The sequence below is a fragment of the Bombus flavifrons genome, chromosome 7 (genome assembly GCF_040668555.2).
Source record: "Bombus flavifrons isolate JBK064 chromosome 7, iyBomFlav1_principal, whole genome shotgun sequence".
Classification (NCBI taxonomy): domain Eukaryota; kingdom Metazoa; phylum Arthropoda; class Insecta; order Hymenoptera; family Apidae; genus Bombus; species Bombus flavifrons.
Window position 1 is genome coordinate 5,882,677 of NC_138448.1, and position 18,689 is coordinate 5,901,365.

Genomic DNA, 18,689 nt, shown 5'->3' on the forward strand with positions numbered 1-18,689 from the left:
AAATGTTTCCTTGATGGATTTCTTGATGACAATGTGTGGAAATATTTTATTTCGATAATACGAAGTAAAATCAAACTAAATATTGAATTTAAAAAATATAAGCTCAGTGGTATCGCGAGTTCTTCTGTCGATAGAAAACCATACTTGTATTTCACAGGGTGTACCCACGATACCGGTATTTTTTCGTCGTCGTTATCGTTAGCCTTTGGAACCCAATACACCCACGTGCTCACCTTTTTTTCACGTTCGTCATGAACGCGTAGGTGAGAATCGTGGTGCAAGCGATAGCGAACGATATTATTGCTTCAGCCGTTTCATTTTATAATAATCGGCTAAAACGAGCGCAACGTGCCCGGCAGCTCGGTCATAAATTTCGTTTAGCCTCCTTTCCATAAAACAGACTAGCGGCGAAGCTTCGTGAATGCATAGAATAAAATGCTGTCTACTCTTCGTATTCTGAAACATCCCTCTGGTTCATCATAAATAATTTTATTGATAATTGTATAGACCACGGATACTTATACATTTATGGGAAATATAAAAATGCAAAAATGAACAGGTGGCATAAATATGAAAATCACAGGAGCGAAATACGATAATTATATTTTTGTCCGTCTTTGTACTTTAATGCCACGTTCTGATTAAACAACAGGACTTCGGATTCGATAATTTTTCGATTGTTCTCGCAAGAGACTGGCATATGTTTTAGTTCTAAAGAAAATACATAAAAAGTCAATATGTACATATAACGTCGATCGATCAAGGAAATGACAGATTTAAAAATTGCTTTTTTGGTTTATTACGTTTATTGCGTTCGTACGATTTCTCATCTTTCACCTTCGTAATAATTTTCTCTGGATTCTAGTTTTATCGCTTTAGTTATGATCATAAAAATATCAGTTTGCATGAACGTCCTATTAACGATCGTGAAAATTTCCATATATTTGCGGACATCGAGATTATCTTTTTTAGTATTTAGATCTTTCTTAATATCTCAAAAATTCGAGTATTTCTGTCGGAGGACAAGCGGAGGATACGACATTTCTAAAATTCATTCGCTCTCCCAACTGCAATCATTTTATAATATTTCATGGACATTAAAATGTACAATTCAATTTTCAATTATTGTTCCATTGTCATCGTGCAATTTGTTTCAAAAACGATGAACATGCTATTGTTACGGAAGGTGTTTCGTATGGAAAGAGGAAAACCGTATATGTCGTTCGATAAACCAGGAATCAATCGAACAGCTGTTAGAAACGGTCGTCCAAAGTCTCCGAAATGTCCAGACCTAGAGCGAGACGCCTCGAGTCACGTAACAGCCTACATTTTATTTCACTGCACTTTTACTTTGCGACTGTACACGCGGTTCGGCCTTGCTGCGACCTGAATACCTCGGTTCGCCATCGTTGGAATCCTTCGCGTTGCTGCTCGATTTCGATTTATTAGGAGAGTACGTCTTCCGCGATGTGGTAACCACAAAATCGAAAATTCCTAACTAGACGCTCGAAACTTAAGCTAAAAAAAAAAATGTTAAACAAAGCGGTAAGAGGAAACGATGAAATATTTCAACGAAAGTAAAAAGATTTTTTTACGAAAGGATGAATTTCCGAGGACGAAACGATTATTATGATTAATGGCAAAGATGTTGAGCGTAACATTTGCAACAACTTAGTGTAGAACATCAAGATGGTGTGTCAGAATGCATTCTCAGAGACGTGAATTAATTTCGTGCTACTGTTCCGCTGTAGCCGAGTGACGTTTGTAGTTTAACACGTATTGATGAAACCGTAAAGTAATTAGTATAGTCAACCCTTTCGTGATTAATAACAAGGACAATACGTACGCTATGAGTATACCCCGGATGTCCATATATCTTTATACTTTTATCAACGTAACTAAAAAAATTTAGTTTCAAATAGAAATTTGTCTCATTCGCCAGATATTACAGAGATAATATACTCTATTTTGTACATGTTATATATTTTTGCTTGCTATATGCATTCTCTGGATTTCTGCGCTCTTAAATTTCCCAAAAATGACTTTTAGAAAAATTCCTGGATTATTACACTTTTTTTCTGTCACTATAGAAACCTGCTGAGACATGTAAGTAACGCTCCTATTATAAATAAAATATTACAATAGTACATCATCGTAGAAGAAGAAACTTGTTACGATATTACGTACAAAGAATGGAATTTCCACAAGCCGATATTTTTTTACAAATCTACTACATAATGGTTCGTTTAAATTTATCGCGTATTTTATCAGTTCTACGACATGAATCTTCGCGTTGATCGTTATTGTCCCTTATTAGATCTAATTAGTACTTCACCACCCACATTCCCGTTTATTTTACAAGATAATTTATACCACGATGCAACGGGCTCGTACTGGAATGTAATTATATGAAGTATGCATTAACATTACTATGCGAAATGTTCGATCAAGCTTCGCATACCACGATTAATTCAGATAATGAGGATTTCGCTGCGCAGGAACAGTTCGTACATTCAGACCAAAATGTAACATCGATTTAATACGCCAAATTTAGCGACGAGAAGCCTCTACGTTGTTTTATCATTTTTGTTATATCGTTTACACAACTTTACGAAGCACAATAACACCGGAATCGATTTTAATTCACCAGATACGATTTAGTTTAATTCGCGAGATTAAACATTTCGATGAAGCGTTACATACTCGTTTAACTATCGCTTGAGTTTCCCACGTTGTTCCTTAGAAAACGGTAGAAACAGTGGAAAAACAAGCTTTCTCAAAGTTGTACTGTGCACGCTCGAGATAACATTTGTACGATTTCTAAGAGAAGATCTTTGTAATCTCGTGAAACGATAATTAAGAAGAGGTCTCTAAATTTCAGAGTGCACCAAATAATCCAGAATACTCGTACGATTTAGTTAAGTCTAACTCTGTCCAAATCCTTTCGAGAATTTACTAAGACTATAGAAAACTCGCCAAGCTATAAAATATAATATTTATAATTATTTATAATCATTATTTAACTTCGAATGACACCCGGTTACATCTTCCTTTACATTTTACGTTTTACTTTTTATCCAATCGATTTTACAACCTAATTGTCATATAGTAGAGAATATGATAAATTGATTTCTTCGAAGATAGGCAAGAAACCGCGATCACATGAAAACTTCACACGCCATTGCGTATTAACCTACGAAAAAAAGAAGAAGAGAAGAAAAAAAAAAGAGAAAAGAACTAGCTCAATCGGGTTTTGCTTCAAGCGAAACTCTCGCAAGCCCAGACGATCGACTCGCGAAATTCAATATCATGCAAATGGAACATCCCGTTGCCGAAGTTTCCGCGGAAAATCTGTTCCTGTCCGCGGTGCTCGGCCACTCCCTGTTTATATTAGTCGCGCGTGCGTCTGCGTTAGAGACGCGCTTTGCATACGGCCGTAGAAACGGATAAAGGACGACTCCGTGGTCAGGTAGCTCGCGAGATGCAGCCGAGGAATCGAGTTCAAGGACCTTGCTTTTCCGGAATAGAATGCAAGCCGCGCGTACTGTTTATGTGTATTACCAAGCGGCTGGATGCGCAGCTCTTAACGGCTCCAGTCTACAGTCTGTACTCAGGAAATGCATTTTCGAAGAACGTTTCTTCTTGGCACGACGTAAGGACGAAAGGGTGGGGATCCTTTTCTCTTGTCAAGATTCGCGAGCTTTACGAGCGCGGGAAATTGAAAGCGTTATTCTCGAAAGGATTTGAACACGTTGCCGTTTACTATATTTTGTATTACTTTCTCGTACGTTTGGCGGCCAATGGTTTCAGTTTCCAGAAAAAGTTTGGTTGATTTAAAACTATGGAATTTCTGTAATAAAAAAAAGAATATATTTCATACTTTCGATAAGAATAGTAAGGGAAATAATTTTTTGTGAATCCTTGAATTATATACCGAAATTTGGATGCATTTAGTGCTTCATAGTTTCGTATTACGGTGAAATTCGCTTATCATAATCAGTATGAAACTTATAATTTTTTTTTGGATAAAAATAACCGACTGATCGGGCTATGAAGAGGATCGAAAACTTTCATTATTGAATTCGATCTACTACAAACGATCACGACACTTGTACGATTTATATCTATCGCAGACGCTTAATACCACATTACACATTTATGCTACCTTTCGTGTAAACAATTGCTTTTTGCAAACAATATGAGATTTATTTTGAAAAACTTATCAAGTGTTGTCTGTCGTTTGTTTGCGTATTATTAGCCGCTGAATATCATTCTCGCAGTCACAATGCTCCTTCAAAATTTGTTTGTTCCGTTTGTGATACGTAAAAGATAATTGATATGCTTCGGTTAAAAGTAAGTTTTGATGAAAAGATCCATTTAGTACGAATTTCCTGACAATTCTATTCGTTTCTTCTCAAATGTAATTATCATCCTTTTAAGTGTCACGTGTGACTCGTGTAGTTTGTACATATCTATACGTATTCTATAATTGCGGACGATATACGATCTTGAAAGTTTCGAGCGCGAGGACCGAATATTCTCCATGCTTCGTTTCGTGCGTGTATTTCCTAGCATTGTTACATAACTAGCTGCAATCACGATCCTTAATTCTTATTTGTAAATTATAAATTATTTTACCGACGATAATTCGACGGCTCTTCTTTATTCATAAGAAACGTACCTTAAGAAACGTACAACACTTTACTAGATACGAAATTCCATGCCAATTCACTTTAATAAGTCATCCAACGCAATTATAGATCTATCTTGTCTATTCAGGGAGAGAAATATCGAAACACTAGAAATGATTAGTTTCTAAATGACGACACCTACGCATATTTCATTTCAATAATAAGAATTTGAAATATATCTACGAGAAAGCCAAAAATACTAAATATACTAGAAAATTCATAAATAAGAAGATTAGATCGATCGTAGGTAATACAATGATTTATATCTTCGAAGAAGTAAAAATATCTAAACGTTTCAAATTCTTTGATTAATTTCCAGATTATGGCATACAGAGTGTATCTTATTTCGATAAGAAAAATTTTAAATATTTAACAAAATAGAAAGAATATTGGATTAAAAATGTCAAAAATTCGCGAATAAGAACACGCGAAAGCAACTAGCGGATTTTCATTCTCTTACGAGAAGATTAGATGGAGAAATTCAATTTACCGAACACTCGGCTCAATTGCTTTCGTGTTCCGTGAAATTTTCCAGAAATTGCGCGTGTAATTTCGAGAATCAGTAAATTCAATTGGCCCCGATTTCATAGAGTCACGCTGTTTCCGAGAACACGTGAATTTTTTAATATTCTCGTTCAGGTCAATTTCAGATCGATGATTCTTGACAAACCTGAACTTGACAAACTTGAACGCGTAATTTCGGGACCGATATTTTTCGTTCAACGACGTGCACGACGTGTCATCACGGGCAGCGCTTCGCGCGTAATCACGCGGGATTATGCAATGGTTTATGCGCGTTTTCGTGGACGAGAACGAGTCACGGAAGAGTTTGCAAACGTTAACGCGAGATTCTCCCAACGTTTTCACCGCGAGGTACGCGAGATCGACGACCGGATAAATTTCCACGCATATGCATTTACAGCAGCTCACAAAAGTATTGGAACATTTACTCTTTTTATGAATATATTACGTGCGTTGCATAGAAGACCTTGAAATTTCGTTAACACTGTAATGAGAGCCAGCTGTCATGGTTATATCGATAAAGTTCGAAACAAATCTGAGAATGCGTGAAAAAGGTACGAAATATTTTGCGCAAACGTATTTTTCGTAGAAGTCGTAGAAATATTAAAACATTCGGTTGTTCGTTGTATTAACAAGCAGACAACTGATTTTTATGCAAATTCGCATGTTTGGGAATATCATTAAAAAAAGTAGAACCTTGCTAGAGTAGAAATTGTTTTATCTACTAACTATTATTAAAGTGAAAAAAACTATTATAAAGACATTACATTATCGATGAGATATTAATGGAAAAGGTAATAAACATACGGCGACATAATCTGATACTTGATATTCGTTGAGTGAATTGCTGATAGCGTAAGAAAAGTATAAGATTGACGAAGATATCATAAATCAGATTACAATCATTTCACGGCCTGGCATGCAAGTCTAACGGGAAAATTGGCAGTCGCGTCCGCTAATTTATGCGCTCTTAATTCTTTTAATTCTGACAAAAATTCACTCGAAGATATTCGTGGAATCGTGCGTAATTACAGATAGCGAAGACAGTTGTTGCTTATCTAAATGTGCTACGTCAGACGACGATGACGTAAACGAGATTACGTTCTGGTTATTCATATATCTTTTCATAATATCTACATTCTGCGCGATCTTCCACATTCAAATTTTCTATAAACGCGTACAAACCCGCGGTCTAGTAAGTAAGTCAATGATAAACAAATATCATGTAGAGGAATGCCGAACTACATCCTGTTGGAGGAGACCAAAAGCGAGGAAATCGTGAACAGGGCACTGAAGAGGGCGATCAGGTATGAGGAGAAGGCAAGGAGATCGGATAAGAAGCCAGTGAAGCAATGTTTTCGGAAACTGGACAGCAAGAGAGAAACAGAGCTAAAGAACAGGTGGGAAGAAGGAAAATAGGAGGTAATGTGGAGACTAAGAAGAGCCGGTGGAGGGGAACAGGGAGAAGGAGAGGATGAGAGGAAGAGGGAGAGGGAAAAAGAGAAAAAGATAGAGAGGTCAAGGTACAACCCCACATACAAGAAGATAAGGACGGAGGGCTTACCGCGTCACCTGAGGGAGAGAGAGAGAGAGAGAGAGAAAGAGAGAAAGAGAGAGAGGAGAAAGAGAAAGGAAAGATGCATCATAACAAGATTCAGATGTGGAAATGAGAGCAGGGGCGAACAACACTGGAGGGAAAGGGAGGAACGGCTATATGGGATATGCGAGGAGAAGGAAGAGACGATGGAGTGAAACATACCAAAAAAAAAAGATAGGAAAAGATAAAGTCGGATAAGATAGGTTAAATTAGCTACGGTAAGAACTAGAGATAGGATAAGTGTCATAGTGTGAAAGATAAAATGGTATTGTTGTATTGTGTAGAGACTATGGAGCTGATAGGTGGAAGTTGTTCAAAGCCAAAAGGCAAGTATTGAATAAATAAATAAATAAATAAATAAGGAGTAAATATGACGTAAGTCGGAAGTCATTCTAAACCGAAAGAATTACAACAAATAGATATAACAAATTCGCTCTGCAATCTATTAATAATAACGCTGCACATTCGGTAAAATTATCTTTAACAATTATTATATATCTAAAATCACTATCTATGCTGTATACTCAGTTTTTACTAGATGCATGTTTACAGCAAATATATTGCAACTTCTTTGGCTATTCATACATTTTCAGATTGGTTTCTTTGATCGATATTATCATGACAGTCGCATCTCATTGCAGTTCCAATGAAATTTCAAAATATTTTATAAAATACGTATCGTACGTATACGTAAAATAATTAATATTTTATAAATAGAGTATCGAAATACTCGTAGAAATCTTTTATGAATATATTATATGTGTTATACAGAGAAGGTAGTGAATATACGAGCAAAATCTAGCAAGAAAACTTGCCATTCAACTTAATAATAAATATTCAAGTCTCCATATAGATTCGTATTTTACGAATATCATTGGATTCTTATATTTTTCAATAAAAAGAAAATTATGAGGGAGAATCGAGGCAACGAGAATACTTTTCAACGAGGACCAGTTTTCCAAAGTTTGGAATCAAAACTCCTCGTTCGGATAAATACTGAAAACTCGAGATCTGGATTGCGAACAAAACTCAATCGAGTTTGACAGAGAAATGGGCATCGATCGACACTCGTAGCTCTCGAACGGACAGTGTACGAGCCATTCACAGTGTCAAATTGCGTAAGGTTTAGCACAATTGTCGTCAAAACTTTTTTAAAGCACTCGAGTTCGTTGATATGAAACCAAACTTCATTTAATTCACATCAAAGTCCCTCAAACAATACTAAATAATTCTGATTCGCTTGAATCTATGTAATCTAAATCTATAACCAAAATAGATTTTAATTTGCTCCAACTTACCCTAAAATTCCTCCGATCGACGATGAAGTCAATTAGAATAACGTAACTCGTTTCAACATGCCCAAGCCTGACGAAAAACGAACCAAAAATTTGCTTCAACTCGCTCTAAACCGTTCCAACTTGCTTCAATTCAGCTCCTTCTTGTTCCGGCTAATCCCAATTCCCTGAAACTCAATCTAACTTGAACCAACACGTTGTAGTTTACTTTATCTCGATCGCGATTCCCTCAACTTCTGGCAGACATCTTGCAGTAATTGAATATTTAACGAGACAATACGTTACGATTTGTCGTATATATGAATATAATACTGTCGTTTATATTGATTATGTTTTTTCGACCATCGCATATCATTATCATTTATAACGTTATTACATGAAAATTACGGGTGAAAAATATGGCATATAGTAGGCACGTTTTCATTGATTTTCTATTTTAAAAATTAGTAGTAACAGAGTGGTCGTCAGAGTGATTAATTTGTGGTGTTTCATAATAATTTTATAGATATAAAACAATGCATTTTGGGGGATTTTTAATGATTCTTCGCCAAATATATAAATAAGATTTTGCCTTCTGCCTTGCATTTTTTCTTTTTTTTTTATATATATATATATATCTTTTATTGTAATTTCTTCGGTACAAGTCTTATATTACTTTATATTAGTATTATAATATTATTTTATGAAAATTGAAAACTATGCAAACTACTAGGTCCAAAGATGTAAGTCTCTTAGAAATAGCTGATAAGTAAAAAAAATTTTGTGGAGGTCAAGCAGTATTTTAATATTTTGAAGAACAATATTTTGGAAATTTTGAAGAGTATCAGAAAATACGTGTCTAGCTTCAAAAACCAAATGAAAGGACGATATCTGTAACATGAGATTCGTCGACAGAGTATTGAATTTTGAAATTCGATCATTTTCTGTAAAAAATGAGATGTTTCAGTTATCGTGTTCTCGCTTTATAGTCTTCATACGTTATTATTATATTGTAATATTTTTCAAGACGTAACATTTATCGAACATGAATAAAAATCGATAAAGGCAGACATTAAAATGCAAAGAAAAGTCTTCATCCGGGAAAATAACGCGATACGATCACCATGAATAGCCATGACATTCCGATCGATTCGTTCGCATCGTGTCGTGTGCATTTAAAACTTCATAAAAGCAAATAGTCGCCTTTCCGGAAAACGACTGCATTCCGACAGCAATCAAAGATACAAGTAAAACTACCGGAACGAAACGCAACTAACCCAACTCTCGTTATAACAGCGATACAACATGTATAACATCCACTAATGAATAATAATTTGTATGCGAATACCGCGTGTTATTTCGCTGCACGCGGTTGTAACCAATAATTAGTTAATCAACTGGAGTTAATAATCGGGAATTAATTCACCGATCATTCGGCACTTAGATGATATTGAATGCGTCGTTGATGGAAAACTTTTTTCGGAAGTTCTTTGATAGACATTCTCTATAAAAAATACAAACAACACTATCAATAAGTTAAAATATTATTCTCGTTGCAAATAAAAATATACGTAGAATTAGGAAACACCGTTTATGTAAAAATTTCGAAAAAATCAGAAAACTTCACCATTCCTATCCATGTATCGTTCAAAGAGCTCGATGAATGTTGCAAAATGATTAATTCAAACCGATACTCGCATCCAAACAAATTCATCATCGACTTAAACTTAGTACATAAAAGTATCCAAAATTATAATAATTTAAGACCAAAGCAAATCTCTATCTACATTGCCTCTCTAATTGTGTTCATAAAAATATATGAGAAAAACAATCATTCAGATCTTTAAAAACAAATCAAATATTTCTCAGTGGCATCACCTTGAAATCAAGGGTGGGATATTCTCCGCGTTAAAATACCTTCCAACAGGCCCTGTTGCAACAGCAGCGATCGTTTCTACCTTCCTCCAACTAACTCTCCTCCGGTTATCGATTCGTCGGCTGTGAAACGCGGCATAAATTCGCTAGCCGGTCATAGAAGCGGCCTGTCGATCCAGCAGGATGTGTCCAGGCGCTGAAACAGCCGTGGTAAATTTCACAGATACCGGCAGAACGGACGATCCTGTTTGCACGCGCGAAGAAGAAAAATATTCGTCGCCTGGTAAAGCGGGACAACGATGTAACCTGTTGCTGGACGAGGAACGGGGAGTCACTTTATGTCCATCCACCTCGTAAAACGTAATGGTTAAGTGGTATGCAGATACGATCAGCGCCGGCTAGAGAATGGACAGGTACCGAGCGTACAAAGGAGCTGAAGTGACCGCCGCGAACCGTGAGCGCCTTTTTTTCAGCGTATGCACATGAAAATTGCACGGTTCAACTCCGTTTTCCCGTGGCGAGCTTGGTGGAAGGCAGCTTTAGACAGGTTGTTTAAGCTTCGTTATTTTATTGAGCTGCAAAATGGCTAGGGATAAGTACAGTGGCTGACGAAAGTATTCGAACAGAAAGCTTTTATGAATATGTTGTATGCCCTATACGAAACTTTTTGAAATTCTATTGACACTGTAACGTGACACGACTGTGATGATTAGACCACGAATTCATATTTTTAAGAATATAATTAAAAAGAAATAGAACTGAAGTAGAATGATACTTTGAATGTTTTATATATTTTTGCACATTATACACTTTCTGTGCATTCTTACATTTTTTTATTCTCCCATAAATGCGTAAAAATCTATAGTCTAATCATGTTCATATTTGTCAAATTTGAAACCAATCTGGAAATGTATGTATTTATTGAAAATATAATACAAGAAGTGTTAGAAATCAGCTCACTGAGGATAAAAGCTTATTAACATAACGAAGAATTGTGTAAATACTTTTATTATTGCTTTTATTATGTTTGTATAGCTTCTATATACGTTTTCAAATTTGTTTCAAATTTCAGCGATATAATCGCAATAGTGGAATCTCATTACAACGTTAATGAAATTTCAAAATGTTTTGTATAACGCATATAATATATTTGTGAAAAGTTTCTGTAGGTGTTTAAATATCTACGAAAGAATCTAAAATTTCCAAAATATAAGGTTGTAACTTGTAATCGTCCAGTTTTCTCCATTTATATAATAAATATAGAAGCAGGGTAAATTTATGTTACAATCTAATAATAATAATATATTTATATAATCATATAAATGAGGAAACGTAAAATAAGTAATAAAAGATAGAAACTATTAGGAACATTCAAAATATGTACGACTTTCACACCTCGCTTCCTCGTGAAGAACATGAACGCATCGATTCGCCTCTCCCAACGAAGGCAACTTTTGTTTCACGAGTTCGCCAGCAACAATAACACACCGTAGAATCGACTGGTGATTCGTGAAAGGGTCTGGCATCATCCTCTCAAATGCCACGTACACGACAAGTTTAATCAGAAAAAAGATCCTGGAAACCGCCCTTTTATCCTTTACACACTTCTTCCTTGTCTGTCTGCTCATTATTATCATTTGCGAATATATATTGAGAATGCTTATTCCACCCCTTTTTCACAAATACTACTCAACATTTATTCTGTTAAAATTGAGAAAAATTTTAGACAAAATTAAGTTTACACTCAATTCTCATAAAACTTAAATTTATTGAAATGAAACTGAATAAAGTAGAAAATAAAAAATACAATAAAATATGAATTATTAAAATTTTATTTTCTCGATAAAGTATTCTCGTGGGACTTGCTATCTTTTTCTCCTTACCCATCAAATAATAACTCCCATCAAATAATACTCAATCAAATAATAATTCCTGAATCTTACAATCCATCATGTTACAAGACAAAGAACTATACAAAGAATATTTTAAATTACTCAAATAAATTAAAGCTTACACCTCAAATTCTCCAGTATAATTCCAACTTGCAATTATGTACACTTTTCTTCCTTATACGTATGTATGTATAGATCTCACCGAGCTGACATTTCTCCAATTATTTCTTTTGTAATTGATACTTGAAGTCTTTATCTGGACTGTATGCTTTCTATTTCTTGTAAAAACATAACAATTATAATAAATTGCTTAATAATATGTACATACATACATACACGACAATTGGTCAAATATTAATTACTATTATTAATATCATAATTATTAATCATTAATAAAATTGCTGCAATTCTTCAAATATTAATTACTTTCTTCAGTTAAATCTCAAAATCGAGTATCCTAATGCGTATCTAACGAAAGGAAAACTTAACCAATCGATAGAAAAAGTTAGAGAAGAAAAGCAAGTCCTAGGAAAAGACGATCGGAGATGATCGCGTAGATTTAAGTACGCGCAACATTCACCAGGTCGTGCAAGGAGGAAGGCACTTGGTGGGGAAGGCCTTCTGGTTACCAAGGGGACTCTCGTCCTGACTCCTGGTTACAAGAAGGAGGAGGAGGAGGGATATGAACGATTGCGCAACAATGCACCGCCACCTGCACTCGTTTCGTCACACAGCTTTAACCGGCTCGATGGTGGTTGGCCGGCTCGCATTACTTTCGCCAATTAAACCTATGGACGGTCGTTGTTCAACTTGAATATGAAATTCCACGATTATTTGAAATTCCAGCCGAATGAACGCGTCGACGACCGCCCGGAGGAAATCTGCGACCCATCATTGACGGCATGTCCAATACACATATTGTTACGTCGATGCACCAGCTTCAGTATAGATGACGAAAAATATGAACGAATTGAATCCAATGATCTCTATGTCGATTCCTTTGCCGATTCTGTGATTATGTTATTATAATAGCAAACATTTTAAGCAAACGTATATTTAATAAAAAAATATAGTACACCGCATCTTAAACAAATAATAAAGATTAAAAATGGTCCTACTGAATATTGAGACTTATTAATGTGATAAATAATTGACCGTTTAGATACTTATGTGATCGTAAAATGTATACTTGCACAGAATATCTTCTATGTAATTTTCGGATTTGTTCCAAATTTCGAGCTACTGTATATTATAAATAAATTGATCGTATGATTTACTATCAAATTTGAAAATTCAATGCAAGAACTGTATATCAATGAAATATCGAATGACTTTCGATTATTTTAACCTTGTATTACGCGATATCCTTCGCAAAGAGAATGCGTAGAACAAATTTGATCAAGCCAATTTGTTAATTTCCTTTTCCATTATTCGTACCTTAATATTCTGAAATTTACTAAATGCAAAGTTGATAATATTGACAATCGAAACATGATGTCGATTATACGAATCAAATATTCTAGTAATAATATTTTCATTAAATAATGTTCGTTAAATGAATACTATATCGTGTATATTTATTTCGCAGTACCTGTTACTAATAATGAGGAAAATACACAATTGGAGGAAGCAGATAAAGAAATTTTAATAAATATTAATTGTCCACTTAAGTTAATATTGAATTATATTCGAGATATAGTAGGATTGGATGATACAAGTGAGTAGGTTATATTCTAACTTTCTTCTATTTACTTTTTTAATAAATATATTAAAGCACATTTTTAGCTGAATTTGATTTATGTGATGAAATTAACTGCCAATTAAGGAAAGTTTCCATTTTTGAGCCATACATATCTGGTTTTGATGTTTTTGAAGTGGATTTAACATATCTAATAGTTACATTTGAACGTAAGTTTTAAATATTATGTGAAATATTATTTTCAATGAATATTATTTACAGGAGATATAAATGGTCAAATGATTAATATAACACCACTCCTTACTGGAAAAGCAGCAAGAAGATGCACTGATATACTATTAAAATCTCATGCCTTGCTTAAGAAAAATTTATCTGCTAAATCTTCTTTAAAGAAAGGGAGTATTACACACAAAATAACGTGATTGTATTCATAATAAAGGAATTTAATCATAGTAGGGAATTTAGATACATTTTAAATATATATATTTTAATGTTATGTAATATATTACATAACAGTTATATGAGATTTTGTATCATTTGTTCCTATGCATATAGCAGTCTTTAGGAATAAGTATTTTTATATGATCTTTATAAAAGATCTTTATCAAATTCCTCAAACTTAGTTTCTATTTTTGTAATATTATGAAATTTTCCATGTTTTCCTAATCCTTCTGTAACAAACCTTTTTGCTCCTGCAACTCCTTCTTCAAATAGTAAATGAGATGCATTATCTTTCTCAAATTGTATAGCTTCTTCTAATTGTTTAGCAGAAAATGTTGCAAACTGTGCAGAAGCACGATCTGCAAGCAATGTTCTTTGCGGGAACTTCACAAATGATTTTGCCAAATTTAGTGTACAGCCTAACACTATAAGTAAAAAATTTATAATTATATAATTTCACTATTGATGCGTCTTTTGATGCATCTATACATATTATTTACTATTGCAAAATAAACTGCACCATTGCCAGTAGTTGTATAACGATTAATCAAACCACATGAATATGCCTCTTTTGCTTGGATGTAACGACCAGTTAATATCAGTTCTATTGCTTTTGAATAACCAATTAAAGCGGGTAATCGGACAGTGCCACCACATAATATAGGTATGCCAAACCGTCTATTTGTAAATCCTAATACTGCACCTTCTTCCATTACTCTGAGATCACACATTAAGGCAAGTTCAAAGCCTATTCCTAAACCATATCCACTTATAGCAGCAATTAAGGGTTTTTTACATAACTCAATTCTATTAGCCTATAAACATTTCATATCAGAAAAGTTAATATCCTAGCACTTACATAATCTACTTTACATTTCAGTTACTTAACTTACCAATGGCCCAAAGTGAGGTAAAACTTTCTCATTTTTTCCATCATATTGCGCAATTTCTTTAAGATCATAACCACTACAGAAATTCCCTCCTATACCATGAAGGATACCAACTAAAAAATTTTCATCATTTTCAAATTTATCTAATTCATCCAATAGTTCTTGTGCGGCAGCAACATTTAAAGCATTCTTCCTTTCTGGTCGGTTTATACCAATCATACAAATTTCTTCAAAACGATCTACCAAAATATTTTTCTCTGAAATAATGTACAAACATGATTATGCACTAAGAACATATATTTGTTTTATAGTTCGTAAAAACTAAAGTATTATATAATATCACGAATAAAAGTTATTTATTTACCCTTTTGCTTTACTTCATCTTTTACATTTACGCACGATTTGGAGGTTAAACATCTTATTGGATAGCGTTTGTAATGTAGGTTGATTATTCCTGATAATCTTTTTAAAAAATGCATTTGTAGTTTTGAATTAGACTTAAAATTCTATAAGTACTATGATGTCTTATTTTGATAGTATGACAACGACAAACTTTTTTGACTTTCTTCAAATCCTTGTTTTTCATTGAACATAAACACATGAAAATACGACAGTGCGCATTTACAAAGCACTACAATGTTGAAAACACATTATATTAAAATTGACAAGATAGCTATTCAATATAAACGCATCTTAAGGTACATGCCTAACCAAGGTTTTATAAATGTCAAAATAATCTGCATGCTTTCCTTTAAATGAATCTATTTAAGTAAAAGTCGTTATTCCTAATTTTGTATAATTATCGGAAGGTGTAAAGTAAAATAATAGTTTGTAAAATAAAACATTAACGAAATGGCTTTGAAAATGGAAGATTTGCAAAAATTGGAGGAAGAAGCAGAGGCAAAGGCAACAAAATATGGGTGTAATCTATTGCAACGACCAGGTCAATTGGAAAAAATTGATATGTACAAACGTAGAATAGCCCGGAAGAAAGCTTCTGTGGAAACTATGCTCAAAACTGCAATGCAAAGTCAATTAGATGGAGTTCGTGTAGGTTTTGAACAGCTTCAGAGTTCTTTAGAGAGTAGCGCTTCTATAAAACAGGATCTAAATGATATTGGCGAATTGTTCAGTAAAGTTCCAGAACTCAGTGCAAAATTGCAAGCTGTTCAAGAAGAGAATATGCGTCACTCTCAGTATGTTACTGCCAAAGAAAATTTGAAACATACGTTTACTTTACCAGAAAGCGTTGAAATGACTAAACAGTGGATAAACCAGGGGAATCTACTGTATGCTCATCAGATTATTATGGATCTTGAAAATTCAAGAGATGATTTGTTGTATGAACTTCACAAACTTCCAAATCAATCCCCAGCTGATACAGTTATGTTAAAAGCTTATTTAGAGGATGTTGAAATGCTTTCTCAACTAATGGAGAAACAAATTAGATTAGTATTAAGTCGTACATTAAACACAGTGAGAAAAGAACCTACTGTTATAGTCACAGCATTGAGAATTATAGAAAGAGAAGAGAAAGCAGATCATTTTGCTATTCAGAGACATAAACAAAGTGGATTTATGCCACCAGGAAGACCTAAAAAGTGGAAAGATATGGCAATGAAAGTTTTAGAAAAATCTGTAGCCAATAGAATTGAAGGAACGCATGTTGAGGAAAGAGTGGATAACAAAATGTGGTTAGTTAGGTATTTAGAGCTTACAAGACTCTTAATTTTGGAAGATTTGAGAGTTGCTAAAACTCTTTGTGAACCTTGTTTTCCACCTTGGTATAATATTGTAAGAACTTTTGTTAAAATGTATCATACAAGTTTATCACAACATTTGAAGGACATAATTGCCAATGGCTTGGAAGGAAATGAATATGTATCTTTATTATCATGGATTATGAATACTTATACTGGCCCAGAATTAATGCAACATCCTGAATTAAATATTGATACAAGTGATATAGGCCCTTTGTTGAGTCTTGAAATTATAAATGATCTGCAAGAAAAATATTTGAAGAATATGTGTCAAAATTATGAAGACTGGATGAAAAAGACTTTGGAAACTGAAAAAGTAGACTGGTGGAGTGGTGTATTACCAGAAGGAAGCACTCAAGAAACATACTATCACACAGCAGCACCTGTGATTATATTTCAAATGATTGATCAAAATCTCCAAGTTACAAAAACAATTAGCATTGAATTAACAGCACAGGCTATAGTCCTGTGCATTGAACAAGTAATTAAATATGGATTTATGTACAAACAAGCAATACTAGAATTTAAAAACAAACATTTTGAGGATAGAAGCCAAGTACCTTACTTTACGCATCATATGATTACAGTTGTTAATAATTGTTTACAGTTTACAGAATTAGCACAGCAAATGAAACAGCTGTATTGGGTTTCTAATGCTAGTGGAGATGCTACTGTGAAATTTGAAAATTTGTTATCAAATTATCAACAATTACGAAATGAAGCAGCAGCAATATTACTAGAAGAATCTTTCTTAGATTTAGAATTACAATTTCAAGATTTAATTACTCCTAAATGGTTATCATCCCCTATCCCAGTAGAAACCATTTGTGTGACTTTAGAAGATTATTTCCAAGATTATAATCACCTGTGCCCAAAAAATTTTGAATATGTTATTACAGAGGCACAAAATCTCATTGCAAAACGTTACATTTCTGCAATGCTACAAAGAAAGATATCTTTAAAAACATATGATGAATGCTTAACATGTACATCAAAAATAATGACAGAAGCAGATAAATTAAAAAATTTCTTTGATAGAATAGCTCCAAAAGTAGGGAACTTTAATTCTCCCTTTGAAATAATCAAGCGACTGGCGGAGGTATTGCGTTGTGAAGATTCGGAAATTCTTTCTCTTGATTTACATTCTTTGGTTGAAAAATATCCAGATATGGCTGAAGATCATTTAGTCAGATTATTGGGTCTCAGAGGTGATATTTCTCGCAGTGAAGCAAGAGAAAAGGTTTCATACATTTTAGAAGCTCAACGTAATCGTAAAGCTCCACAATCTACTGCACATAGCATATTTAAACAAATATATATACAGGATAGTTTTCTCAGTTGGAAGCCTTGAAATTCAAAAGCAATTTGCTATATTAAGTATTATTTTTCACATATCATCAGTGAAGCTGATGTAAATGGTATATTGTACTTATGCATTAAAATAATATAAATATTCTAAATTTGTAATGACAAGAAGAATTATCGATTAATGTAAAGAAAATGTTATCATATTGTAAATAGTTCAATCAATTTCATTTTTCAATTAAATTTGATTTTATTTCTTAATTAAAGAGTAACTTATTATTGAAAACTGTAAATAAATATTGTATAATATATAATAATATATATTAGGTTTATATGCACATGTTGCATGCATATAAATATATATACATACTTATATGTATATATTGCATTATTCATGCCTAAAATCTTTATTATTTACTTATTTGCAGCTTGAATATAATATAAATGATACAATAATCAATTCACTGCCTTAGTAACTGAATGAATGTATATATGTATATATATATTCACTTATATTTGTTTTGTATAATTGATTTGTATGAAATTATTCACATGAAACATAATGGAGTAAAAACAAAAATAATGTAAATATAATATAACATAAAAGACATAATTAAATTCTATTTATTTAACATATGTATCAAAACATAATTACAAAAACAAATAAGTAATAATTCAAATAATTAAAGCAATGGTACATATTTAGTAAAAGAAGATATTGATTTTGTAAAAACTATGCATGT

General features: G+C 33.4%; 2 protein-coding genes and 1 long non-coding RNA gene across 3 annotated transcripts; 1 reads left to right on the plus strand and 2 right to left on the minus strand.

The window, feature by feature from the left end:
* Window positions 1-11,085: 11,085 nt before the first annotated feature.
* Window positions 11,086-14,028, minus strand: LOC138182139 (uncharacterized). The gene is made up of 2 exons (XR_011173730.1): window positions 11,976-14,028; window positions 11,086-11,660 (listed from the first exon to the last, which is right to left on the minus strand). It is a non-coding gene; the product is annotated as an uncharacterized LOC138182139 (long non-coding RNA).
* Window positions 14,029-14,057: 29 nt separating this feature from the next.
* LOC138182143 (2,3-dehydroadipyl-CoA hydratase) lies at window positions 14,058-15,505 on the minus strand. The gene is made up of 4 exons (XM_069117747.1): window positions 15,246-15,505; window positions 14,885-15,138; window positions 14,512-14,806; window positions 14,058-14,416 (listed from the first exon to the last, which is right to left on the minus strand). Exons 1-4 carry the CDS (start codon window positions 15,358-15,360, stop codon window positions 14,139-14,141), a joined length of 942 nt encoding a protein of 313 aa, XP_068973848.1. The 5' UTR covers window positions 15,361-15,505; the 3' UTR covers window positions 14,058-14,138.
* Sec6 (Exocyst complex component Sec6) lies at window positions 15,485-18,222 on the plus strand. Its single transcript, XM_069117746.1, has one exon. The coding sequence runs from the start codon at window positions 15,734-15,736 to the stop codon at window positions 17,990-17,992; it is 2,259 nt and encodes a 752-aa protein (XP_068973847.1). The 5' UTR covers window positions 15,485-15,733; the 3' UTR covers window positions 17,993-18,222.
* The last annotated feature ends 467 nt before the right edge of the window (window positions 18,223-18,689 follow it).